Genomic DNA, 27,338 nt, shown 5'->3' on the forward strand with positions numbered 1-27,338 from the left:
CGCTATGCACAGATCCAATTCATGCATGTCAAAGATATCCACACCATCCGGTCAAAAGAATCAAATGTACATCAAGGACTCAAGCAATAAAATTGAAGTCTTGATATCATGTAGTACGACTGAAATGCCATGCAATATTTTCATCGATTCATTAGCCATGTACACATGCACGCCTGCCTTGTATCCCAAAGGAATTACTGAATCTCTGGAAAGTTCTCGACGCAAAGCACGCACGACTCCACCGGAAACATCTCCCTACACACTCATCATCACAAACACTTCGTCCACGGTCCCGAAAGGAGGTGGATCGGAAACGAAACGGAAAGAATCAAATCGGTCCCAATTTCATCGGTTCACGGGTCGAACGGCCCGGTCGGGTCGAGCTGCTTGCACAGGCCGAGATACGTGTAATACAGGACCCGGTCCTTCGCTCCGGTCCGGTGGTTCCCGGTGTGCTCGCAGAAGTACTTCAGCTGCTCCAGGGTGCAGCAGCCCAGCATCTGCCCCAGCAGCAGGAACAGCCAGTTGATCCCGTCCTTGCCCACGATCACCGGCCTCGCCGCGTTGTCCTGCCCGCACGACCCGCACCGCGGCAGCACCGGGCTCATCCACTCCTGCGGAGCCCGGTCGTGCATCGCCCCCTTGTTCTCGGCGATGAACGCCCCGACCTCCAGGAACTTCTGCCTCAGGTCGTACTCGATCTCGAACACCCTCTCGCACCTCCTGCACTGCACCTCCCCCGCGATGCTGTCTATCCGGTTCGCGAGGAGGTGGCTCATGCTGTGCACGGTGGCCCGCCGCGTCGTCGCCCACGGGAACGGCGCCGGGATACTCTCCCCGCCGTCGCCTCCGTCGCCGCCCCCGCCTCCTCCGGAAGGCGGCGGGACCCTGCCGCCGCGGCCACGGGGGGCGGCCCTGCGGCGTCTCGGAGGGACGGCGAGCTTGCCGGGCTGGGACGAGAGGGATTTCGCGGATAGGTGCTCCGACTGTTGCTGGTCCTGTGGGGCGGGACAGATGGAGAGCGAGAGGGCGAGATGGTGGTGGTGGCGATCGGGCTCGTCCTCGCCGTCGAGGTCGGGGAGCCGCCGGTTGGCGAGCTGGTTGTTCTTCCTCTTCCGGTTGAACTCGGAGTCGCCGTTCATCATCTCCTCGCCATACACCCTCTCGCGGGCGGCGATCGGGACAGTGAGAATCGCTGCGAATTACTCCGGCGAAGATGATGGTGATTTTGGGAGGGAGATCTCGCGGGGAGATTGATCGGGAGATGGAGTTGAACGAGACGGTTGCACCGGGGGGGTTTGTTATGATTCTCGTTCGAAGTCGTCGGGGGAGTTTGTTACTGTTTGTTGCGGTTTCGTGAGAAAGTTACGGAAGCGAGATGGGAATAAGAAAAAAAAATCTCGTCAGGCCGTTAGAGGGGTTTGCTTTCTCGTCATTTTCGGAGTCAAATCCAGTCTGAGCAAATCTGCGATCGAGCTCCACTCAACTCCATTGTTGAGTTAGTTCGAGCTCGACTTCGTCAACTCCAATTATCGAAATTCAATTCTAGAGTAAAGCTCGAGCTCGTTATTCGAATGCTCGAATGATTTAGGCTTATAGTGTTATTGACTTTGAGGGCAGATAGCCTCACATTAATATTTGAATACTCGAATGATTCTCAAATTCGATTGAGCTTAGGCTAAATGGTTAAAGATGAAGGTGCTGATCAATCATTTAGAGTGATCTATTTCTTTGGCAAATAAAATCTAATGTTACGTTTTGTATCCTTTTTTATTTGGCCAACGGTTGAGTAGTTGGTAAAGGCAAATTATTGCATGATTCACTCCTTTTAATGAGGGCAGCCACATTAAGTAGCAAAAGAGATTTTTCTGTGTCCAAGAGGTTGACTTCTCCTTGACAAATTATTGTTCTTATACCGGGATCCAAAACATGTACAACAGGTGTACAACCCATCAACCTTTTAGCAATGGGAGAGAGCAGATACCATGTCACTGCCAGTGCCAGGCAAGCTTGATTCTAGATGTCAGCAACGCCTGGACCCGAAAGAGAAATGATCCTATACATAAGCTTTAACACCGCGATCCCAAAAAAAGGAATCATCGCGACATCGAGATGAAGATATTGCATTTCCGCATTTCATGATTATAACAAAACTCCATCATATAAATACTTGGGATCGATGACAATTTTTAATCAGTATGCTCGCCAAGGCAAGAGGAATATAGGAGTCGTTACAAACGGAAAAAAAAAAAAAATTGTCCATTTACAAATCTTTAATTGGGTCCAATTCTTTTAATCATGTTAGGCCTGGTGCGTACGAAGTAACATCAATGTCATCAAAGACTCGAGCAAACCATATAAGAGCCCACCATGTCACACTGGTTGATATGTGGCGGTCAGTACATACGTACATACGTTTATACATACACGTGAACAAGATACAACACTGACCGACAAAAAAAAAAAACAAACAAACAAGATACAACACCTTACGTAATATTACTGCTCGTTGCAAACACATACATGTCCTGAAAAATCAAACGGGTGAGTCATGCGACTATACTAAGAGGCCACCCACACGAGATTATCTGCAGGGAAGAAGTGGCAAACCGGGGAGGACCCAGGCTCGACGCCGAGGACTCGGAACGACGCGTGGTCTCTGTCCCACAGCGTCGTGTCCATGTGACAAACTGCCACCGCCTCCACCTCCACCGATGTCTCTCCCCATCCATCCTCTCCACCGCCGCTACCCAGAGAAATCCGATACACCCTGTTCTCGCTCTCCGCTTGGCTGTGGCAATAGAACACCGCATATGGGTACGGCATGGTGTGGCAACCGATGACCCTGGTCGCATCGATCCGCTTGGGCGCTTGCATGATCGTGTAGTTTTGCAATGGGTCGTCTCCGGCCTTCTTCATCTTCTTGTTGGGCAGGTAAGTGGTGGTCAGGACTCTGAGCTGGGCTTTCGGCCCGAAGACATCGCGGGCCGAGTCGAGCATGGACTCCAGGGAGGCGGCGCAGAACCTCGCCTCTCCCGCGATGGGCTCGAGTTCGCACTGCTTGAGCGTGTACTCCATGGCCTTGGCCTGAGGGGAGCCCCCGGGGATGGAGAAGAAGGACAGGAGGTGCGAGAGCTGAGCCGACGAGAAAGGGATGGAGTCGGATTGCTCTCTGGTCAAGAGCCTCGGAGACTTGGAATGGTCTCCTGATTTGTTGGGGAAGTAGATGGGCATTCGCTTCCCTACTTTGAGGTCGTCCAACGTGAAGAAGACGTTTAGGGCAGGATCGATGGCGCCCTTACCGTGAGCTACCGGGGATTCTTGTTTAGGCTTCGCTGAAAGAACATGGCTGTCCATGATCTGGTCGTGGATGTTGTACCTGTCTATCTCGCGGTCATCATCTGATCCCCAATGCCGTCCCGCCATTCCCTGAAAACCGGAACCATGCAATTTATGTATAAAAGGGCGAGATCAAAATTATGAATTTACTTTCTAAAGGGAGGGAAGTCAACAGTCAAGAGAAGGTCTCAATCAACAGGAAATTCATGAAAGAGAATCAATCATGACAATAGATGGGAACGAGCACCCTAAGCAAGCCAAAGGCTCTATATGTGATGTCGAAGTCAAATCTCCTTGGAAGTTAGCTAAGCATAATCAGTCCATGGAAATAAGTTAAGCTCTAGATTCAACAAATAATCCTTGTTTCTCCTGACTTGTGAACAGATCATGACATGAAAACTTGTAAGCAATTCCTCGAACTCTGCCAGAGTTAAGAGTTGTAGTGAAGAACCCACAACTAGCCAGAGAAGACAAAAAACAAACAAGAGCGAGAGAGAGCAGCAAAGTTAAGATCTTCATTACCAGGAATACGAGTTGAAAGAAGAAGAGGCTCAAGGAAGCGAGACCAAGGAGACCCATGATTTTTTCTTGGAACAACAGTATTTCGTGATCCAGCTTCCGAAATTAGATCGAGGACGACAACATAAGTGGAAGAAGACAAAAGATGTGATTTCAACTAAATTAAAGAAAATGCCCTATATTTTAATGGGGAAAGTGATGATATTTTAGTCATAATGCATCGAGATTAGATGATAGAGCGCTAATCTTACTCCCAGGATTGCCCATTGGATCCGAAGTAGGCGGAGACAACACAATATTATAAGAGCAATGGGGCGTTTGCGCGGCTAAACAATGTCAAACGTTAGATTATTGAACACATCATTAAATAAGAGCATTATAAGTTCGTGACTTCGTCTGATAGAGCCTTCTCCGGAGTGTTTTTAATGGATAAAGTTGTGTATTCTATTGTATTTAGTTTTTGCTCGTCCAATCTGACAGGTGGCGCTGCATCCTCCTCGGGGAACCTTTCGTCGACAATTTTTTTGACCGGATGCCCATCAACAACTAGGCAAGTTTTAATTCGTTCTGGTGACATCAATCTGTCCCATCGCACTTTGATAATCGTAAGAAGTACGGTGATTTCGTGCCACCTTTCAATGCCCCAGAGGCCACCGTCCGAGATCATTAAAGACACGAGTATATGCAACAAGTGTTTTGCCGCTGGCCAAGTAGTACGTGTTTTATTAGGATACATGCAGTACGAGTTTGGTAAGGAACCAGCCGTTTAGATGAACCTTGGGTTTTGAGGTAAGGCAAAGTTTCCAGGACAGTCAACGTGTATGTGTTACGATTGTGAACTCATCAGCTAAATTTCTATACGAGCTGGTAGGACGCATAAGATTCGGTGTCTAAAAGAAACAAATGATTTCTCAGTAACTTTGGGTATGATACCTTCTTCAACGGTTGAATTGTAATAAAACGAAGTAATTGTAATGAGTTCTAATTAGATGACCAATCTTTGACGAATTAGGGATATACTTGGACCCTTATTGAAGAAAATTGATCTGCCTGCCGTCTTATGTTAAACGAAAGAGGGAATCGTCATGTCATGCGCAATCATGGATCTGGCCTATCTTTTTCTCCCTCATATAATGTAACTTCTTATTGCACGTAATAGCCTGTTCCTACACGTTGCTTGATGCTGTGTTATTGATGAGGGAACAAGATGATAGGCTGACCACTCGCTACCCAGCTAGTGGAATTGCTATGGCATTGATAAATCCACGACATTTCAAACCACGGAAATGAGAGCACGGCATTTTCAAAAGTTCTGAGCAAGCTGAGGAGAGGGTTTCGTACAATTTCCTAATATTATATATATATATATATATATATATATATATATATATATTATGTATAATAAAATAATGCGAAGTATAAGTGACATTTATAAGCTTTATCCAAAAACGATCCAAGGTAAGTACATATTCAGCCCAGCAATAGTGAGAAAAAAATTTAAACTATTCTTGTATATCCCGGTGAGTGAATCGATCACATATCTAATTAGCTATATATGGTTTATGATCAGCGGAGCCAAAATACCATAAATATCTCCAACATTAGAATCTAAAAATAATGGCGAAACCTCCAAGATTGCTATTGAGAAGGATTCGATTCAATGTCTTTATGCAATCGTGTTGAGAGAGGAAGCAATCTTCCAACAATCGATTTCAAGAAAGAGTCGCTTATATCGAAAATTGCCACTTTAGTTATATGCATGAGGATCATTTGACTCATGAAAACGAAAGCAATAAAACTACACATAATGATAAAATTGATATATGAAATCAGCATACATGATGTATACTCGTTTTCGACATGGATTTGCTCGATTACATCATTCGAAATTTCCACTGAGTATATTTGATCTCTTATTTCACTTGATTACATAATTTTGAAGATTTTCAAGGGATTTGAATGATTCAAAGAGATTAAGGAAACACATCATCTACATGAGAACGACATTCTTAAAAGCCACAGAGTATCTTGGAAAAGTCCAATTTAGTGCATGTTCACTTTTTATTTTTGCTACTAATGAGCAGAAATTTGATTCATATCTACCTGGCAATGTCAATATTTACAAATTACTCTACCTAAGAGTTTGCAAGGCGCGACTCTCATGCTAAAAAATGCTGGATTATATTGAGAGTTTGAGAATAATTTTCATTATCAAGATACTTTTCTCGGCGCAAGCAAGCATGCACACGGTAACGCACTTTTAGGTCATGGAAAAAAGACCATATCATCGGTTTCATACCTTCTTTTCAGATACGATCTTAGACGGATACTCCATTAACTTCAGATGCTTGACTTTTGGATGCCAAAAAGGGTTTATGGAATTAAAAGTGCAATTCGCTTTGGGACTTTTTACCAAACGTATGGTGCAGCCTAAAGCACGTTGCGGATTTTTCTTCCGCAACTTTTGTTCCTTCCTAAAAAGAGGCGTCCAAAACTAAAGCTGGGGCATCAGTTGACTGGCCAAAAAAGTGAGAACCCTTTAAACAGTCGGTGGAATTATCACAACAACAAAAACATGTTAATCGAAAACAATTGACTTATTAGAATCCATGTTTTTGTCGATTTTCCCTTGTTTTACTTTGGCTGAGATTTGACAATTTTCAATTTTAATATCTATGGATACTATTATAAACATGAGTTCGGGCGTGAATAATGTGGTTTAGACAAAAGTATAAAGGAGAAAAATCAATCTTTATCCCGAAGTTACGTGCTTCACTAGCCAAAGAGGTTGGTACTGTGGCGAAGTCAACTAGGGTGACATCTACAAGAGAGGGACACAGTATTATGCAAGATCGCTAGGGTCTCGAAAGGCAATGACTCATCCACGAGGGACTGCTTCTTCTTCTTCTTTTTAAAAAAAAAAGAACCATGATTGCACTTTGAATTAATATCTTCCACACAAACTTATAGTAAGACCTTCGATCTATATCTACACCAATAGTCACTATCATAATTAGCGTGGAATGTGCTTTAAATTAGGTCAGCTTGATTAGCCCTTCGAATCATGGGTGACTAAAGTCGTCAGGACAAATCCATGGGCCACAAAATTATATTTTGGGGATCAAATCAAATCTATAGAGATCGGTACGCATGTCTCATACATTGAATGGTCCAATTGTATCGAAATGTTGACATTAATTTTGTCTACACTTGCATAACCAAGATACAGAAAAACCAAGTGTATCTGACTTAATTCCTATAAATTCTAATATAGCCTTCCAAAGATACCATGACCATCCAAATTGTTCAGAGACTAAAGAAATGATAAAGTGATAATTTTTAATATCTTGTGAGAATAATAATCAATTTTAGATTATAAAAATAAAAATATAAATTATTATAGGATATATTCCTTCAAAAATCTGTGACTCGTAATAAGTTATTATTCTCACAATAGCTCAAATCGTTATCGATTGATTATCAATATAACAGGTGATATACACAAATATGTCTGCAGAAGAAAGTTGTTGAGGAGTCATGGAAGGGGGGCCACCATCTTATGTATGGTAACCGCCGACCAAAACTTCTTATGCACGAAATAAGCTGGCCATGGCAGACAAATCCAACAGGACAAATTGAACACGCAGGACTTAGAAACACAAACATTAATGTAAAGCTAGTTCGTAGATACCATGCATGTTGCCAATGCAGACAAGAAAGTACACCTAGATACTGAGCTTCTTTATACCCAACTAGATACAGTACTTTAGAAAAGAAAACTGATAAATGCACATCTGTAGTTGACTTTCGGGTAATGCGCCAACCTAGCGCTCTCATGGATTCCTGAATCTAATCTCAATATCTCACCTTTTGCAGTCAGTAGTCTCTCTCTCTCTCTCTCTCTCTCATTCACAGTGTCAGCCACCACCCTTCTCACGCAATGGCTTTTTCTAGATGGTCAGCTGATGATCAAACTACGGAATCTTTCACCAGAGCAGGAGTACATGACTGGCCCACACCTTGGAACTTCAATGAAAAGGAAACCCTACATAGCTCGGGTTTGACTATTTTCCTTTTGTTTAAAAATCAATCATACACACATAGAAATAGTGATGGAAAATGAAAAGTACGTGTAAGATAAGTTTTGACATGTTGGCTGGCATATTTCTCGGTATGTGTTTGAGGTCAGCTCTCATGTGATTTTAAATATATGCGTTACAATATGAGTGGGTAGGAGTAGGACAGTTTCGTCCACATCACAACATAATAACGAGAGAACATGTGTTAAGGTCAACTTGAAGGAGGAAAAAAAAAGGAGACCTTAATCTTTTTTAAAGTGGGTATGTCAGCATGACCCCAATTTGCATCATTCTCTCCTTTGTGGAGGAGATTATCACATAGATATTGGTGAATTTGCCCCGTTGAAAGGGTTTTGATCGATCCCTCTTCAGCAGTAGCGATTAATGAGCGAGAGTACTCGATAATATATACTCCCAAATAAATGAGTGAATATGCTTGAGATTAACAGATGATAATTCTAGAATACTAGCCAGACTTTTCCCGAAAGAAAAGGGAAATGAAGAAAACGAGGAAAAGGCTGTACACTTGTGTTTCCACACCTAATTCTGTGGGTGGCCTCTTTAAGAGAATCGTGCATGTTACTCCGCTCTAATAAAGACTGTCTTGGACAAACTTTATAGAAAAGAAATCCTAAATGTAAGGCTTTCCGTGCATTGATGGATGGTCAAAAAAGCAGTACTTGGCATATTCTTGCCCTTTAGTCAACGTGATCTCCAGCGATCCTCCCTTTGGCTCTTTGTGAGGTTCTGTAATCTTGATCTCCTTTAAAACCTTACCATACAAAATAACATAAAAAACAAAAACGAATAAAGGATTGTTGAAAACAACCCTTCTTCTGCAGCTGCACAACCTTTGGGAGTGTTCAGACTAATTTAGGACAATGATGATGGTGATGATGATGCTTGCTTGTGTCGAATATTAGTCTCCGATATATTCTGATTTTTTTTTGGCTTTAACGCAAATCGTGCCGACTTAAAAGGGTAGCTTAGCTAGTGCTTCTCACGATTACTGTTGTCTTGCGTCATTGCTTCTGTATGGAAGAGTAGTACATTTAGGTCAAAATGGCATATCTACGCAGCATGACAATTGCACATAGATGACCAAGAACCATTACCTTTTAAATGTTCACATCCTGAAAGAAATAACGCTTTATAAATTATTTTCCCCCATTTACCACCGCTTAAAAATCATATCCGGCCATTACATCGCTAAGTATGGAGATAAGATAGTAGATCGATCTCAAGTCCTTGTAAAGGAGAAAAGTGATAATACCTTGAAGAAGCTTTTATGCTTATCTTCTCTTATGATATACGACACATGCATGCAGGTTTTCTATTTTTACTTCAGTAAAATTGAACCTCAATAATTTGTAATAGGATATTTCGAGGAATCAAGATTACGTTTGCAAGATTTTGTGAGATCATCACTGACTGTTCTAAAAGCTTAAGCTGTTAGATGAAAACGTGATTCATTATTTAAATATTCTAATAACGTCATCGGTAAGATAAGCTTTCTTGTTATTAAAAAAAAAAAATGATCTGCCTATTCGAAAGCTTACACATTAAGATTTAGGGTGACATTGATTTTTTCCATTATTCAAAGTTTCAAACTCAGAACCCCCACTTCTCATACCTTGTGAGATTTTTGTGAGACCACTATCGACTGTTCTAAATATTTAAATTGTTAGATGAAGACGTGGTTTATTATTTAAATATTCTAATAACGTCATCGATAAGATAAGCTTTATTGTCTTTAAAAGAAAAAAGAGAAAAACAATCTGCTTATTCGAAAGCTTACACATTAAGATTTAGGGCGACATTGATTTTTTCATTATTCAAAGTTCTCGCTCCGAAATAGGTGACACCTAACCTTTTCATCTGGTAATACAGGATCTGGGGTGGTATGTCTAGCAAGTATGTCGAGGAGTTTGTTGCATACTGGTGAAGGTGATCAAGTGCTTAATCATTTATCTTAATCAAATGATAATCCAAACCACCAGGCATTAAATGTAGGGAACGCATGTGTCTACGTAGATAATCCTAGTTTAGTACCAGATCGCTATTCTTGAGTTGTCTTCGCTTCATTACTTCCATCCTTCTTGCTAGCAAGTGATGCTATTAAATTTAAATAATCTCGTTGACAATGGTTCGGCTAGTTACTTGCACTATCAATATAATAGTCAGAGTGATAATTGCAATATAAATATAATTTTGTGGCTGTCTGGTTCTGCAACAGCAAGTGGAGAAGCAAGACCTAAATGCAGCTGCATGCAATGCATCATCTTTCTTCTTCTTCTTCTTCTTTTTTAATCCTTCTCTCTTTTTGCTTCTTTTTTGAAATATGCCATGTTCCACTAATATGTTACTCTGTACACCCACGCATGTCCCAATTAGGAGGAAGTGATTTTAAAAGAGAAAAAGCGTCCATGTCCGAAGGTCTTAAAGCATAAATGTATGCGCCTTTAACTAAGCAACTATTCTGACTATTATGGCTGTCACTGGTGCAAAAGTAGCCTAGGAGAAGGGAACAACCCTCGAATATACCGTCATTTTAGGCCAAACAACAAAAGGAGGATTTTAAAGAGAGAAGGTTGGCGACAAGGCACGACGACCGGAAAAAATAAGGAGCTTTTCGAGGTCCAAAGAGAAGCATTTTAATGTGTAAATAAAAAGAAGCTAAGAAGACGATTTTTCATTATTTTATCAAATGAGCAGGTGTACGATAAGATATGACGACTAGAAAAATCCCACGATCGTTATATTACCTTAAAATGGCATATTTGTTTTAATGGTTGCCCTTTGAAAGCATATCTTCATAACCAAAATTCTAGTTAATTTGATAAGTATGGCAGCGTTTCTCCACTTGATAGATATTCAAATAAGTGATGGATCAAGGAGGTAATGTTTTTGCACACTATTCATTCGTTCTTCCACTCTTTTGAAGTTTATATACGTGGATTTCCTTCCATTGAAATGATAACTTTCTTTCTACAACATCAAAGGACATACTAACTTCAAGGTGTTGGAGAATCAAATTTAGGGGGCAGGCAGAGTCACAATCCTCTCTTAAACTCAATAAAATACTATAGAATTGCGTCAAAGAAAAACCTTTCGATGTCTTTCCCCCATCGCAATTAGGGTGGTTTAGAGTGAGAGTTAATTACACATTACTCGTCATTGGTTGCCTACTTCACGCAATGCATTGCTCCAGAACCATCACACAAGATTTTCAACATTATCAGAATGGCATATGATCGGTATAATTTATTGAATGATAATCTTTCTAATGTTAGGCGCATCCAAAGAAAGATGATCCACCATGTCATTCACAATTCTTTTGGATTGTGGTTTGCTATCGTTTACATAATTGTTTTACTATGTGATTAGATAGGTCCGCACGATACCCGATCGATATTGACCTAACCTGAAGTATGGTTTCCCATGGCATTTAAATCTCTCTTTCCTTTGGTTTGACTAAGATGCTATGATGGGGTCACCGACCATTACATCATCTCTTCTTTGTCAACACGCATTTTATTTTGCCTTTTTTCCTTTCTCGTTTTTCTTTATTTATCAACAACAATAATGGAACACAAGTCTCGCCCATTTTTTTAATATATGAGTTCAATATCAAATTAAAAATTTACCATGTTGGTCGTCGTCGTCGGACTATAAATAGGGGAGTCAGGACCATGGACAAGCCTGCCAAACCTGTCAACAAGCAGCCAAGTCCATCTTTTCTAGTGTTGCTTAGTGAGCAAGCTTAGAGACCATGAAGCCTATCTTTGCTTTCATCTTCCTCTTGTCTATTCTCTTGGTAAGGGTTCTTTCTCTCTTTTTTGACGACCCAGTTTTGTTCTTTCTTCTTAGTACTTGATTTTCTGATTCTTTTCATTCCCTTGCTTTGGTGTTAATAGTTTGCAGAAGTCAATGATGCAAGGAAGAGTCCAGGTGACTACTGGAAGAAGATAATGAAGGACCAGCCCATGCCGGAGTCAATCAGAGATCTCATTCGCCCCGGGAATGAAAAGAACACCAATGATTTCATGAGGGATTTCGACATGAGACCTAATGTAATCATATATCACAGCCATGGTGATGCCAAGGAAAAGAAGCACTGCGGGGAAAATGCTGAGAAGGGAGAGGACGAGCGGTTGAAGATGCCTGATAATCAAGATCAGAAGAAGATGACATCTGCTTAGTCTGAAACTAGAGAAGGAAAAGAAAATGATGAAAAATAATATGGTAGATGCTTTTCTGCAGCAAGTTAATATGTCGAACTTATTTTATTATACAGTATTATTATGCATATGCTTGTAATTTGAGCGTTGTCAGACTATTATCCATTTTGCTATCTCTGTCCGATCTTTCCATTTACTTCTCGATCATTTTATCCGTTCACCGTATAGCTTAGCTGGACATGGAAACCTGGTGCGATATATCAAATAAGCTAGTGGCGTAATATATATGTCAAGGGAAACCGCCTCTTCTGATCTTCCACGTAAAGCGGAAACCTTTCTTGAAGGAAAGCTTCGGCGGTTTTTTATTTTATAGAAAGAAGCCAACGAACGGACAAAATAGATGGAATCAGCTTTGATCCAATTTGATCTGAATGTTGCTGGTGTTGATGCAGTAGACCAGCTGTGGTTTTTCGAGTGTGCTGCTGGAGGATAGGGTCAAGGAAACTGATAAGGAAATAGTGGGATTGGTGCATGTGTCTAGGTCTATCCATCTAAAGATAAAGAGTCCCACGTCAAAAAGAGAAAGGAAGGTTGGGCTTTCATCATTTTGTATGTTCACGACAAGAAAATCCGATCTGAAATAAGCAATTCCCTCCATGTTCCCGCAAATCCGGTCTGAAATAAGCGACTTCATCCATGTTCCCGCATAGGCATTGAAATATATGACAAGAGTGCTTGAGGAAGCTTGAGACTCGCAGCAGATTTTTGTGGCGGTAAAAATTCTGGTATTTCTTCACATAGAAATTACGTTTCTTCCGAATAATTTTTATGAGGGTTTAGTGATATTTACAATAGAAAATAAAAAGAGAGGAAAGATCCTATTTCTTATCTACATAATTTAGTGCCCGTTTTCAAATCAAGTTCTTGTGCTTTCCGTATGTCTGATTATCTCTTTCCAGTATTAAATTTGGTCAAATTTAATTGACGTGATCATCAGAAAATGTCAGAATATGATATAAATAAAATTTTGCCAAGGTAGATGCTGCTTGCACTCATCATGAAAAAGAAAAGCAAAAAGAAAATTCCTCTTGCTTGCCGGTGTCGTGCCACATGGACGTTTACCTACAAAGTTGGCCGGATTCCATACTGGACTGCCTTGATTAGAATATTTTTCGAAAATAAGATGATTTGATGAGATAAATTAAATTTACAATGAAAAATATGAAAAGACATGGACGGGAAAGTAGATTTCTTCCACGAATAATAAAATAATAGCTATCTTGGGAAGTAAAGAGAATATGTTCATTCTTGGGCTGCTAATGACATTGATTAGATTCTCGAGACTCAATATTCTCATCTTTATTTTTTTTTTCTATTAATTTGAATTTATCGATTAACGAGCTTGAATTTTTTTTTTCTTTTGTTCCTAAGGAAGAGTTTCCACGGGCTCGTCCCGCGTCTGCTGAGGAGACGGTGAAAAGAGGATGCTTGGAATTCAAACAAATCCTTCAAGTTGAAAAAGCTTCGATTGACCGTTGCTAAACATGTGATGTGATCTGGTCGTAACTCGTAACCTGATCTGCTCGATGTAATATGGTCGTAAGCTCTTATCTCAGCCACTCACGGCATGCCCTTGCCACCGACACTGCTCCGCCGCCACCGCATCTAGTGGCACTGACTTTGGCTCGCAGCGCCATGGTCATTTCGCGACCACTATTCATTCGACCTCTCTCTTCTCGCATGGCCCCCGAACCCCTATCACGCCGTGTCGTGCAGCCCCCAACTACCACTCTCTCTCTCTCTCTCTCTCTCTCTCTCTCTGTCGCGCATTAGAGGCCCCCGAGCCCAAGTCTCGATGTTGCGAATAGATCCGTCCACGGCCGACCTCACTGAGTCTTGATTTTGGGCGAGAATAAGGCAGAGAGCTAATAGGATCATGAGGATTGGAGAGGCGATAGGAATCACAAAAAGTGTCATAGGATAAACGGTTCTTTATTAATATGCTATATACTGTGCAGAGCACGCGCAGTCGAGATAGTTAAGATAGTTCAAGAAGAACAAGAAGCAAAATGACATGCATAATGATCTGGAATTAGATTTCCCAAGCACACAATCACATCATGCCCTGGCTAGGCGCGATCGGAACCCAGACGAGGTTATCCGCAGGGAAGAAATGGCAGACTGGCGCGGCCCCCGGCTCGATCCCGAGCACACGGAAGGACGGGTGGTCGCGGTTCCACTGCGAAGTGTCCAAGTGGCAGACGGCGACTGCGTTTACCCTGTCCCCGTTCTCGCCCCCTAGGACAACCTCAAACACCCTGTTCTCACTCTCCTGGCTGTGGCAATAGAAGATCGCGTAGGGATATGGCAGGGTGTGGCACGCCACCATCTTCGAGGCCGGCACGCCCTTAGGCTGTTCTAGGATTGTGTAGTTCTGGAAGCGGGTGCTCGATTCGATGAGGTGGCTAGTGGAAATGGCCCGGAAAGGGGAGGATTCGCCTCCCAAGATGCCGCGGACGAAGTCGAGCATGGCCTCCAGCGAGGTCGCGCATGATTTGGTCTCTCCCTTGATGGGTCTGGTCTCGCAGTGCTTCAGGGTGTCCTCCATGGCTCTGGCCTGTGGAGAGCCGCCGGAGAACGAGAAGAGGTCGAGGAGGTGAGGGAGGTCTCCGGATGAGAACGGGATGGATTCAGCCTCTGCTTTGGGCAAGAAGTGTGGGGATGATGAGGGGTGTCTCTTGGGGAAATAGATGGGCATCGTTTTGCCTGGCTTCAGGTCGTCCAAGGTGAAGAAGATCATCGATTGGGGGTCCATCATGAGATGATCCATATGGGACATGCCATGAGCATGGGCATGGCCATCATCATCGACTTTAGAAAACCCAGCAAGCTTTTCACTCAGCAATCTAGCCCAGCATCCATGGCAATGAGAACTCTGCAAAGTCGATTCGAAAACCAAAAAATCATTACCGTAGAAATGAACTCACCGTCTCCGTTCGGAACCAACTGAAAAGTAAATGAAATTGCAGAGCAGTCTGAGAAAAACTTCAAAAGGGAAGGGATTTTTTTCCACAGAGAACGCGATCAAAAAAATCACAGGAGAATCATTTAACCAGTAGAAGTAGCAGATGAAGGAGTATGATCCGAGAAGCGTCTCTGACGGTGACACCCATGTCGCTCTTCGGTCCGAAGGCTCGAACTTGCCGAAGGGAATCTCCTGCAAAGACAGCGAAACTACTGAGTTTTTTGGACTTTGGAGGAGAAAAGATGGCAAGCCTAGTACGCCATCGAGTCCTGTAGTGTACAGTGATGTTTATGTTCATGGTCCGCCATCTTCTTTTTCTATATTATTTCTTTCGTGCGAGGCGGATTGCATCCATTATTTAGGTTGTTTTCCACTCCCAGCGGACATCCATTTGACCTGAGTTCCGTAAAATTAGTCATTATCGCGAAAATTTAAGGAGGGTTCTAATCTTATTACGGAATAAAAATGACATAAATAATCGAAAATTTCAAGCATTTTACTAACTCCTTGAATACACCTCAATCCACCATCAAATGACATTTAGCTTGTGTCTTTCTTGACAAAAGGGAAGAAGTTTTCTTGGCAGATTTGTCTCAACCATTGATATAAAGGGAGTACCAAATATTTTCTTGAGTTATTATACCATCCACCATCTTTGGAATCTGAATCCCACCATTGAGGTGCATAGAAGCTACGATTTGTATTGATATAGTTACAAAAATATTAAGATAAAAAAAAAAATCACATTGCCCATATATGGAAATAACACATTGAACTATAAAATCTATTCAAATTAAGGGGAAAAAAAGATTGGTTGACACGAATTACCGCTCCGATTATTACTTACACATAAATTGCATGTATATCGTATCAAAGTAAAAAAATTCGTACTCTAGTGTTATGCTAACTTTTTAGTCATATTCATCCTGTCGATTTGATAGAATATTACATAATTTACTTTCTAGTCACAAAAGAATATATTCTCTATCCACTTATATTGAAACAAATCATTTTAGCGGATTGGCTTTGTAGGGGAGAAAAAAAAGGGGGACCTCATATACATTTAAGCAATGTGAATTTGTATATTTATTGCATTAATGCTGCTAAACTATATTCGCCGATCATAATACACTTAGACTAGACAGATAGAATGCTCAGTGTCTATAATATTTATAAAAAAAAAAAGTAACCATATTTACATACGTGTAGTCTAAGAAAAATACTAAGCAAAAGTTGGAGAGTTTTAGTGATTGTAATACCATATCTAACTTGCGAAAGAGAAACTATCGATAGAATTCCCGATAATCGCGCATTTGTTCATGTAAACTCATTCCGCCCAAAAGAATTTCCGTACATGGGCGGCACCCGTTCAACCCAAACTGAAGTTTTTAGGAGTGGATTAAAATGTCGACCGAAGAAACCCACGTGAAGTGCGCCGGAGCTGTCGATCTCACCCAAAGAAGAAGAAAATTCATTAAAAACATTGGGGAAAATGTATTCGGCAATAAAACATGTCAATGATTGATCTTAACGACGACGATGAGTCATACGTTGTCCTGATCTTTCTAACGCATGAATCATGAGCACTAAAACATCATTATTTTGTCGGAAAATTTCAGATAAGATTCTCAAGTAATATTATTATTTTTTCGACTAATAGCTCAGGATAGATTTAGTCTTAAAAAAGATATGAAGTGACAACTTAAGATGAGTTTAGTTCAACTTTGTAATATAATGCAAGTGCTGAATATCAAAACTTTTTGGGGAAATGTAAATCGTGTTAAGTAATTTTTTTTTGCAAAGGGACTTTTGAGTTCAAATAGTATTTGACAAAAAAACTTTTACAATAGATTTTGAATACATTTTTATATTGTTTTGTTAAAAAATGACCCAAACACTTCATTGGAGTCGAAGAAGGACAACAACCATCGGTAAACTAGATTTGACGTCAGTAGCCATCAATTGAGGTCGTGTGACCTAGCAATTGCCAAGCGACCCTCACCCAAGGTCTTGTGACCGTAGGTGGAGTTTGCCTAGGTCACATTGGCCTACCCTTCGCCGGCCCTCCATTGGGCAAATTTGGCATCATCGGCCCCTTGCCAACCCTCCACCAACCAAATCTCAGTGGTCGTCCTTGCATGAAAAAGATGAATAGTTACAAGGAGGGCAAAATCGAGAAATTATAGAATTGATGAGAGTAGTTTTTGAAGAAAAATAATATTTCAATCATAATTTCAGCATTCCGCAAATATTACTTTAGAAAGTTGGGTGAGAGTAACATTAGGCTTTTAACGTTCTCAATGCCAACTTATAGCTGAACACTATTTCAAAGCACTTACCAAACGCTCCACAATTTTTTCAAGGGGTCGTGGAGGTTGAAAACCGTTCGGGAAAATTAAACCAGACACACCCCTTAAGTAAGACCATGAAGTGCCACTTAGGCCCTGTTTGGTAACCATCCAAATATGGCCAAATTCTGATTATTTGTTCTCGGAATCAGTTTGAGCCTAGAATCGGGTTTGGTAAAAATTTTGTTCCCGGGAACAGATTGGGAATAGAATCAAGAACAAAAAAAGTTGATTCTTGTTCCGGGAACGAATTTAAGAATCAAAATCAAGAACCCTCCTTCTTCCCTTCGGCCATCTCGTGACCGCCGTCCACCACCGCCCGCTACCGTCCGCCGTCCGTTGCTGCCGTCCACCGCCGTCCGTCCATTGCCGTCCACCGCCGTCCATCGCCGCCCACTCCACCGCTGCCGGGCCGCCGCCCGCCCGCCTACCCGGCGAGCTCGTTGGGGGGCCGGGTGGGCAAGCCTCACGACGCCCGCCCGAGGCTTGCCCAGCCCACCGGTGGCCGGGCGAGCCCCACCCCGATGAGGCCGGCTGGCCAGGCTCGCCTCGGCCCGCCAAATGAGGCCGGCAGCCACCGGCGGGGCTAGGTGAGCCTCGCCCAGTTACCGGCGAGGCTCGGCCGATGAGGGCCGGCGACGCTCGGCCGATGAGGGTTGGCGACGCCCCGGTGAGGTCGTCGGCCCTTGTCGGCCGATCCGGTCCGACGACTGGCCACTAGAAAGAAGAAGAAGATGAGAAAAAGGAAAAAAAAAAGAAAAAAGGGAAAAAAAAAGAAAAATGAAAAAAGAAAAGAAAAAGAGTAAAAAATTTATTTAAAAATTAAAAAAAAAAATTGATTTGGAACAGAATTAATGAGCACGGTACCAAACGCAATTTTATTCCGAGAATCGAAAATTTTGAACGATTCTACCAAACGGCTTAAAATGCTTAAAATCGGTTCCTAACATAATAAAAAGAATCGTTCGATCATAATCTACTCCCGGGAACATAATTGTTACCAAACGCACCCTTAATCTCAAATAATCATTTGAGTTCATCGGCCAACCAGATTTTCACTAGTCGGTACCGGCCTGCCCAGGGCATTTTCGTTTAGAGGCATTTTGTTTTGTTCCTCTTTTTCTTCTTTTCACCGTTCATCTTTTTGTTTGTCTAGCCTCTGTACCAGTGCTATATTTCGCTCACTACAATGGGCTTCTTCCTCTTTAATCCATTATTGTCCTCGTCTGTTCGTTCTCGATGCTCAAACTCAGCACATTAACTTGCCGTCATTATCAAATTCATCCGCGACACTCAAAATCTTAGAGAAATGCTTTTGGATGTAAATACCCTTCACCTTACCACCGAAATAAGCATATGAGATGCAGGTGCTCACCAATAAGCGAAAATTTGATCGGTTTACAAGTTCATGCCCTTATTTAAAGTTAATTATCTCCTAAGCCCCTTATCTAAGATTAAGCAACTATTTTCAAACCTTTATTTAAGATAAAATCCACTTTGAACTCCTTTTTTAAAAAATTATCTCACTTTACGGCCTTATTTAAAATTTTCCCTTGTTCTGTGCATGCTCGTGCGATTTTTCCACACTATGCACCAGCAGAAGGGTTCGAGGATCAATGCAGTCGGTGCGGCTTTCGTGCTATGAGACGAGCATTAAGTGGACTTGGTTTGCTGGGTCATTCATTATTGTGAACGCCTTTTCATCCAAACTAACGTGCCGACTAAAAAGAAGCGGCATTTGGGCCGTCTTGTGAAAGATACAGTTTCTCTTGCCAACGAAGTTCTAGTGGGCCTAGCATTTGCACCCCTTTTTTTCCATTGTCGTGCATCCTAATCTCCACCCTCCATTACGATGATGTTGCACTTTTTTCTTTTTCTTGACAAAACTCAAATTTCGATTATTAAAATATATAGTTAATAAATCATACCTTTATCTAACAACTTAAATTTTTAGAGCAATAAAATGATCCTAGAAAATCTCATATGATATTAGAACTAAAGGTCTAGAATTCAAATCATTTAAGTCCATTTGCCTCCCGGTCAAAAGATTAATGGAGTGATGTTTTAGGGTATGCATGATAACATTTTTACTTTTCTATTTCTCTATTTCTCTGTTCCCCGGAATAGATTTGGAATAGAAATCCGTTTGGTAACACAAATTGAGAAATCAATTTCTGTTCCGAAAATTTTGTCATACACACCCTTAGTCTATTGTTGGTTGCTAAGTACATTGACCACCTACAGGTTGATAATCACTCGGTGAATCGATTAATTTCATGGGGCCCGACTGATATGGGCAATTGGGATCTAGTAATGGCCCGGCCCGACGCCCCGTTCCCGCCTAAACGGGCCCGTCCTACAATAACTGGGCGGGCTCGATCTCCTAGATAAGCCCGACCCGGCCCGGCCTGGCCCGTCCGAAGGTTGGCCCTCCGCTTGTCATCGGCACCAACCGGCCGCGGCCAGTCAAAGGAAGCAGTCGAAACGCGAAGATGCTCGACGCCGTGGCGTTAGCGACAGGCTCTCGCTCGCTGCCAGTGACCATTTCGAACTCCCCGAGAATTCGCTTCGACGGGGCAACTTCGTCTTCGCACTGAGATCGAAGGCCGCGCTCTCTCCCTCCGGGATGGAAGAGAGGCGCCGCGACGCCGGAACCCTACCGGCGGGGGCGGCCGCCGCCGAGCCCCAGTCGGCGGATTCCGCCTCGACGCGCCGCCGGGCGGGAGGTCATAAGAGGAAGGCCAGCGCCCTCGGGGCCTCGGGCCCTTCGTCCGCGCCGTCGAAGCGGGTCACTCGCGACAAGAGCTCCATTTCCCACGCCCACCAGATCCACAACGGGCCACTGACCAGAGCTCGCCAGGGCCCCGCCTCCGCCTCCTCCGCCGCGCCGGCCGGGGGCCTCGCCGCCGTGAAGAGCGAGGAGAAGAAGGCGGCGCAGGAGGTCCTGGAGGCCGAGGAGGCGAGGAGGGCGAGCGAACGGTGGGAGGCTCTGGAGGCGGCCATCGAAGCTGATTTCGAGGCGATTAGGTCTCGAAATGCTGATGCTCATGTAGTTCCCAACCACTGTGGTGAGTTCAGTTCAGATCAATCAGTCTTGTCCGAGATGTGTTATACTTCATATATAGAAGTATTTCTTACTAGGTGGATGGGTGAATTCTTTTGAGAAGGAGGAGTGGAATGTGTGAATCTGAATTTCACTTATAGGTTTAGTTCAGTTTAGTAATTATTACAAGTTCATTCTTGTTTTGTGGTCAAGGGCAATGTCTTGTTAGTAATGAGGGCAAATTTCGAAAAATGCAATTTTTTCTTGTTGGTTTTAGTTCAATGGAGGTGTCTCTTCTTTTTCTTTCTCTTTTGAATTCATTATTCAGATGCATTGCCTCAAAACTGTTCTTTCGTTCCCCTAGCCCTTCCTTCTTGTACACCAACTAGTACATTCTTTCCGATTCAGATAAGATATTTCGTCCTTGGGCCTTCCCATTGTTTTGATTCAGACATGTTGAATGCAACTTGTAGTGCAGCGTAGAGCATTTTTGAGCCACTCTATGCAACCTATTTTGGAACAGAGCAGAGCCCCCTCGATGAGGTCTCATGTTGGTTCGAATCTTTAAGGTGAAAACTGTTCATTGTGTTTCTGCAAGTTTGGAGAATGATTGATGACGTGCTACTTTTTGAGGTCATATTATTGCATGAAGCTCTTCTCTTTAAAAAGAATAAAAAATCTGTTTAGTCAAGCATTTCTTTGGGTTTTATAGGTTGGTTTTCATGGACAAAAGTTCATCCTCTTGAGGAGCGTGCATTAGCTTCCTTTTTCAATGGGAAATCTCAAAGTCGAACACATAATATGTACTTGGAGATACGCAATAAAATTATGAAGAAGTTCCGGGCCAACCCAAAATCGTTGATTGAACTGAAGGACCTGGAAGATCTTGAAGTGGGGGACGTGGAAGCTAGGCAGGAAGTTTTAGAGTTTCTGGATTACTGGGGTTTGATTAATTTCCATCCCTTCCTACAATCTGACTCACCGAAGACTGATGCTGACGTCATTGGAGTTGCAAAGGAGGATCCTATGATTGAAAAATTATACCGCTTTGAGGCAACACAACCATGCCTTCCTATCGCCCCAAGAAATAACCAAGCTGCTCCACCTATGCCATCTGGGTTATTTTCAGAATCTGCAATTTTTGAAGATTTAGTAAAACCAGAAGGGCCATCTGTGGAGTACCACTGTAATTCTTGTTCTGCTGATTGCTCTCGGAAGCGTTACCACTGTCAAAAGCAGGTAATTTCTTAGTGCATGGAGGATTTGGTGCACATGTATGTTCCTTTCCATTGAGTCTTTAGGCAAAGGATGGTAGCTTTCCCTTTCGTCTAGTCTGATTTGATGAGTTCTCTATTCTCTGCTTTTCCATTTGTAAACTGTTATCTGCTTTGGTATATGTTGCCCCCTCAAAACTGCTGGTGCTGCAGCTTCGTTGTCCCAAACTTTGGTTCTTCTACATCTTGCATTCCAAAATTCGGTGCACTCATACGATTGAAAATAACAAATAATCAGCTAAAGATGCAATTGGAATTGATCTATTATTAAATGTTGAACTATCTTTGGCATGATAAATGGGTGTGTGTGTGTGGATGGGTGTGTGCGCGAGAGAGAGAGTTAGGGTTTTCTTTTAATGTTTGTTAGAAGTCACATATGGGTGATTGCTTGAGTGGGTTACCCATTAATCAAAAACCATGTTGGAGGCATCACAATACCTCCAACTAGGATGGAGGGGAGAAGTTGAAAATTATCTGCAATCACTTATCATGATAAAATAATGCCACCTGTGCTGGTTACTAATCTTAAATCTGATTTATTGATATATCTTATGGCTACTGATCTGAGTACATAGGTTCATGCATTTGACTGAATGACACAGCGAATCTGACTGAGCTTTGCCCTCATATATCATGGGAGAGATGTGGTCCTTTATTTTCTCACCAGTTTATAGCCTGTAGCATACTTAAAATGTGGTCTTGGCTTGTCTGAGCTTGTGCTGGAATATTTGGTTTTTGTTGCATGGAAAATTTTCCTGAACTTGCTTCATTATCTGTGTGGTCTTAGGATACAAAGGTCTGTTCTTCACTTTTTTGGAGTTAATTCTTTTGGATAGACATCAGAAAATTATCTATCAATAGGACTGCATCTGATGAAATGTGAAATTTGTGACTTATGATGGCAGTGCCTTGAATGTGCTCCACAAACTCTGGGAACTCTTCTGCGACTTAAAAGATATTGATGTGGAATGGGAACTCTGTTGACTACTATCGTTTATTTTAGCTTTAGCGTTACATGTTTATCTTTAAATTTTTCTCACTGATTATTCTTTTATATGGCAGGCAGACTTTGATTTGTGCACTGACTGCTTTAATAGTGGTAAGTTCGGGTCAGGCATGTCTTCATCAGACTTCATTCTTATGGAACCTGCAGAGTTACATGGTGTAACAGGTGGAAATTGGACTGATCAGGAGACACTGCTTATCCTGGAAGCATTGGAACTTTACAAAGAAAACTGGAGTGAGATTGCTGAGCATGTGGCAACAAAAACAAAGGCTCAGTGCATTTTGCACTTTCTTCAAATGCCAATCCAGGATGCTTTTCTTGATTGTGATGATGATGTTGATGCGACTTCTAAGGAAAATACAGATCTTACTACGACTAATGATGATGCACCTATTAGTAGAGACACCCCAGAAAGGACAGAAGGTAAGACTGATCCAGTTGAGGATCAGCCCCAGACTTCACCGATGGATATATCAAAAGCAGAAGATACTCATGAAGGGAAAGTTGATGAAAAAACTTCAAGTCAAGAAGAAGCTAATAAATCAAAGGTTGCTCAGGATATTCCAAAGCTTGAAGATGCAGAAGTGAAAGTTAAGGACATAAAAGAAAATCTTGCTTTGAAGGCTCTTAGAGAAGCATTTGAAGCTCTTGGTTACTTTTCAACACCTGAAAGTTCTGTTTCATTTGGTGAAGTGGGAAATCCTGTCATGGCCCTGGTATGGTGGACTCTATGTTTCTAAGATTTGAAATATTTATGGTTTATGACTATTCTGAAGCAAAAATGGCTATATATTTCGTTTTTAGGTTGACTGGACTATGCCTGAGTTTTGATTATGTGAAGTGAAAATGACTTTTGATTTAGTCATTAGGTTTGCAAATTATTGCAATGAACCTGCTGGATGTTGAAACTTTGAAGGCGTCAGAAAGAGGGGAGGGCATTAACAGTTCTATGAGGGCTTGTCGGTGTAAGCAAATAAGTTGAATATCATCTTATATTTGGAATGTCCTTGAAAACATTAGGTTTTCCTATATTTGCAAAGGTTGCCTGGTGGAGTGCCTCCACTGCAACTTGGCATTTCTCTTAATGCAAAACCATTATTTATCTCTCCCTTTCTTCCCCTTTCTTGGCTTCTGGTCGTGTGATAATTTGTCATGGGGATCACTTGATGTCTTCCTCTACGTTAGCTGCAAGATGTTCGTTGCCGGCTTCATCCTATAGATGCAGTGTCAGGTGATGAATTTTCTGTGTGTTAACTTTGCTAGCAGTTACCCTTTTGAAATGTTTGCTGTTTACATGTTATACCAAGAAGGGGGAGGTGGGAGCTGGGCCTGCTTTCTTTAAATACGTCCTCCGTTATATACTTGTGCTCATTTATTGTCTCTTCATGGTGCATGGCTGTATCTGCTTCTTTTTTTCAATTGCTTAATAGTTTCAGTTGGAAAGAAGTGTATAGTCAGCATAGCACTAGAAACTGATTAAATCCTGCATTTTAGGCTGAATGAGGTACAGAAGAATGTGTACAGCTTTCCGTTATTGTTTCTTTTTCTTTTTTGCATCCCATACCTTTGATCTTTTGTTTTTGGATTAGCCAACATCTTGTTTACTGAACTTAAACAGGTTGTTGTATGAGTTGGTTTGTCTCGTTACTTTGTGTATTCCAGATATTACAGGCAATTGCCTATCCAGTACCCAATAATGTGAAAACAATTGCTCCTTGCTTGCATTCTCAACATGATTAATGGCCCCACAAAATTTTCGATTCCTTTATGCTTCAGCAATTATTTTGTTACATTGCTTCACAATTGTTTTTTAAATCTTCTGGGAATAAAAGCAGCTCAGTAATGTATATCGCGATGCTGTCATTTCTATGTTACTGGAATGTTTTACGACCTTATTCTGCTTTCATCTTTTGTTCTTGAACAACTTGCAATATACTCCTGAGTCCTGATGAGTGAAAATGATGTGGCTTTCTTTTTGCAGGCTGGATTCCTGTCACGGTTGGTAGGATCTGATGTTGCAGCTGCCTCTGCGCGTAGTTCTCTAAAATCAGTTTCTGGCAATTCTCCTGGCTTGCAATTGGTTATGAGACACTGCTTCATTTTGGAAGACCCACCAGATCATGAGGAGCTGGCAGGTTCTCAAAGGTAGGGAGTTTGTGAGGAAAGATTTTTTCAGTTATGGAATATTTGTTTCCTGTTTGTGTCTGATTATCGTAAGATGTGTGCAGTCTTGTAAAAGAAACAGGTGATGTCATTCCTGAGAATGGTACTGATAAGGAGCAGAAAGAGGATATAATCCCTTCAATCACCAGTGAGGAGGATCTAAATATTGGTGAGAAATGCGAAAATAGTGATCATCCTTCCGCAGGAGATATTGTAGAAGCTGCTAAAGAGCTAGATTCTACAGTGCAGCAACTCAAACATAGTAACCTTAATGTGGGCTCCTCCGATCTGCTAAAGAACTCTGAATCAGGCATCATGAAGGAATCAAATGACTCGGCATCAGATAAAGAGCTTCCGCCCAGTTCTGCACCATCACAAGTGAATGATAAACATGGAGAGCCTTCTCATGCTCCAAATGTGGACTTGGTTAATGATTCCCTACCTTTGGAGAAGACTGCGCAGCCAGAATCTAGTTCAGCTGGAGAAACTCCATCATCTCAAGAGGCGTCAAGGAGTAATGACGCGGGACATGAACATCCAATAAGTAATGACGATGGGCACCCTGTTACATTGAATGAGATTGAGCAGCTGGAAAAATCTGCAGCTACTGAGTCGTCCCTTCCTAAGGATAAGCCAAAGGATCTTTCTGATTCTGAGACTGCTAGAACTAAGCAGTCACATTCTGCGGTGGAAAATGGATCAGGTATCTCTCTCTCTCTCTCTCTCTCTCTCTCTCTCGCACTCACGCGCACGCTCCTATTCTTGCTGCATAAGGCATGAAAGCCATAATCATTTTCCAATGTTAGGAATTCATGGAATGGGTGGACTGGGGAAGGTGGTCTCTTCTCTTTTGGCTATCATGTAGTTACATATGATGATCCTTTTAGGATGATTTTTGAACATGCTTGTGAATTTGAATATAAATGTCGTGGAATGCGCAGAATTAAAAAGCCAATCATCTTTTTTAGTGAGGAGCGGAACTAGTGGATTTTTTCAGTAGTAATTCACTATTGGAGATGCAGAATGCTTCTATTTATTCATTGGCGTCTCTATACTTATTTCAGCAACTGAGGATCAACTTAAAGACGGGAAAGGGGACCATGAGCGTGCAGCAACAAAATATGACTCTATGGACAAACTAAAGCGTGCTGCAGCTTCTGCTCTTTCAGCAGCTGCAGTGAAGGCAAAACTTCTCGCAGACCATGAGCTAGATCAAATCCGACACCTTGCTCTATTATTGGCAGAAAAGCAGGTATTTTCTTATCCATATGAGTTAAAAAGCTGTAGCCTCTTGCAATTTGCCATCGCATCTCTTTCTGACTGTTCATTGATGAAATAGTTGCATAAAGTGGAGATGAAGCTGGCATTTTACAATGAAGTAGAGAACGTGACAATGAGAGTGAGGGAACAACTGGAGAGGGCAAGACAGAGGTTGTACCACGAGAGAGCGCAGATAATTGCAGCTCGGCTAGGTTATTCAGGTTCCTCCTCTAGACCCAATCCGGCAACGCTGCCTGCCAATAGAATTCCCATGAATATGGCAAACCTGGCTCCAAGAGCCCCAACAAGCATGCCTTCCCAAAGACCACCTCTTCTGAGACCGCCGGGAAACGTGGCGCCCAACCCTTCTAACCCATTTGTATCAACATCAACTGCAGGAGGTTGAATTTATTAGGATGTAAACATGCTCTGTGGAGACAGAATTAATGTCAATGAAAGTTTATGCGAATGTGATTACGTTCTTGCAATTAATCGACTTCCACGAGATTAAGTGAGGAACTATCCGTGTATACCTCCTTTGGCTGCAGTTCTTTTTTCCTTTAGGTTCCTTGATTATGGGTTACATCTGTTCCTGAATCTGAGATGTGAACGTGGTTGTAGTCATGTACCTAATCCATTATAGTAGGGCTGCAAAACTATGTGCAATGTGAGAAATTTATCTATATCTGTATTACACATCAAAGTAGAGGTAAGGGAGAAGAACCTATGTCACCATCTCAAGAACTCTCCTCCCATTCATATTCTTCATTCTGGATAACTCTCTTCCCTCCTTTTTTTTCACCTTTCTTTTTCAAACCATTCGTGTTTGCACTATTATAAATTATTTTCACGATCATAAGCTCCTATAGATTGTAATATGATTAAAGAGCTTGACGTGCATGATCTAGGAGTGCTGGAATATAATTTAAGTTCACAGGAAAGAATCTGTCAATAAGTAATTTCATAAGTTTAGTTTATTCTACAAACGGAAAACCTATACATGATTCTAAAGCCAAAGTGAGCAAACATAATATTAGAAAAAACAAATGCTTGGCTAAAAATGAAGTAAAATTATTTATCTATGTCGTTCTAGCGATTCTC

The 27,338-nt window shown here is 41.9% G+C and overlaps 4 protein-coding genes across 4 annotated transcripts; 2 read left to right on the top strand and 2 right to left on the bottom strand.

Moving 5' to 3' along the window:
• Nucleotides 1-2,321: 2,321 nt before the first annotated feature.
• LOC104418824 (BURP domain-containing protein BNM2A-like) lies at nt 2,322-3,976 on the bottom strand. Its single transcript, XM_010030274.3, has 2 exons — nt 3,862-3,976; nt 2,322-3,429 (listed from the first exon to the last, which is right to left on the bottom strand). Exons 1-2 carry the CDS (start codon nt 3,916-3,918, stop codon nt 2,563-2,565), a joined length of 924 nt encoding a protein of 307 aa, XP_010028576.2. The 5' UTR covers nt 3,919-3,976; the 3' UTR covers nt 2,322-2,562.
• Nucleotides 3,977-11,596: 7,620 nt separating this feature from the next.
• Nucleotides 11,597-12,310, top strand: LOC104418826 (organ-specific protein P4). The gene is made up of 2 exons (XM_010030275.3): nt 11,597-11,754; nt 11,855-12,310. Exons 1-2 carry the CDS (start codon nt 11,710-11,712, stop codon nt 12,137-12,139), a joined length of 330 nt encoding a protein of 109 aa, XP_010028577.1. The 5' UTR covers nt 11,597-11,709; the 3' UTR covers nt 12,140-12,310.
• Nucleotides 12,311-14,089: 1,779 nt separating this feature from the next.
• On the bottom strand, nt 14,090-15,435 carry LOC104418827 (BURP domain-containing protein BNM2A). The gene is made up of 2 exons (XM_010030276.3): nt 15,232-15,435; nt 14,090-15,053 (listed from the first exon to the last, which is right to left on the bottom strand). The coding sequence occupies exons 1-2, from the start codon at nt 15,289-15,291 to the stop codon at nt 14,232-14,234; spliced, it is 882 nt and encodes a 293-aa protein (XP_010028578.2). The 5' UTR covers nt 15,292-15,435; the 3' UTR covers nt 14,090-14,231.
• Nucleotides 15,436-19,956: 4,521 nt separating this feature from the next.
• Nucleotides 19,957-26,922, top strand: LOC104418828 (SWI/SNF complex subunit SWI3D). Its single transcript, XM_010030277.3, has 7 exons — nt 19,957-20,559; nt 21,247-21,773; nt 22,871-23,530; nt 24,796-24,959; nt 25,043-25,680; nt 26,042-26,229; nt 26,317-26,922. Exons 1-7 carry the CDS (start codon nt 20,118-20,120, stop codon nt 26,641-26,643), a joined length of 2,946 nt encoding a protein of 981 aa, XP_010028579.2. The 5' UTR covers nt 19,957-20,117; the 3' UTR covers nt 26,644-26,922.
• Nucleotides 26,923-27,338: the final 416 nt, after the last annotated feature.

This window comes from Eucalyptus grandis, chromosome 9 (assembly GCF_016545825.1).
Source record: "Eucalyptus grandis isolate ANBG69807.140 chromosome 9, ASM1654582v1, whole genome shotgun sequence".
NCBI lineage: Eukaryota > Viridiplantae > Streptophyta > Magnoliopsida > Myrtales > Myrtaceae > Eucalyptus > Eucalyptus grandis.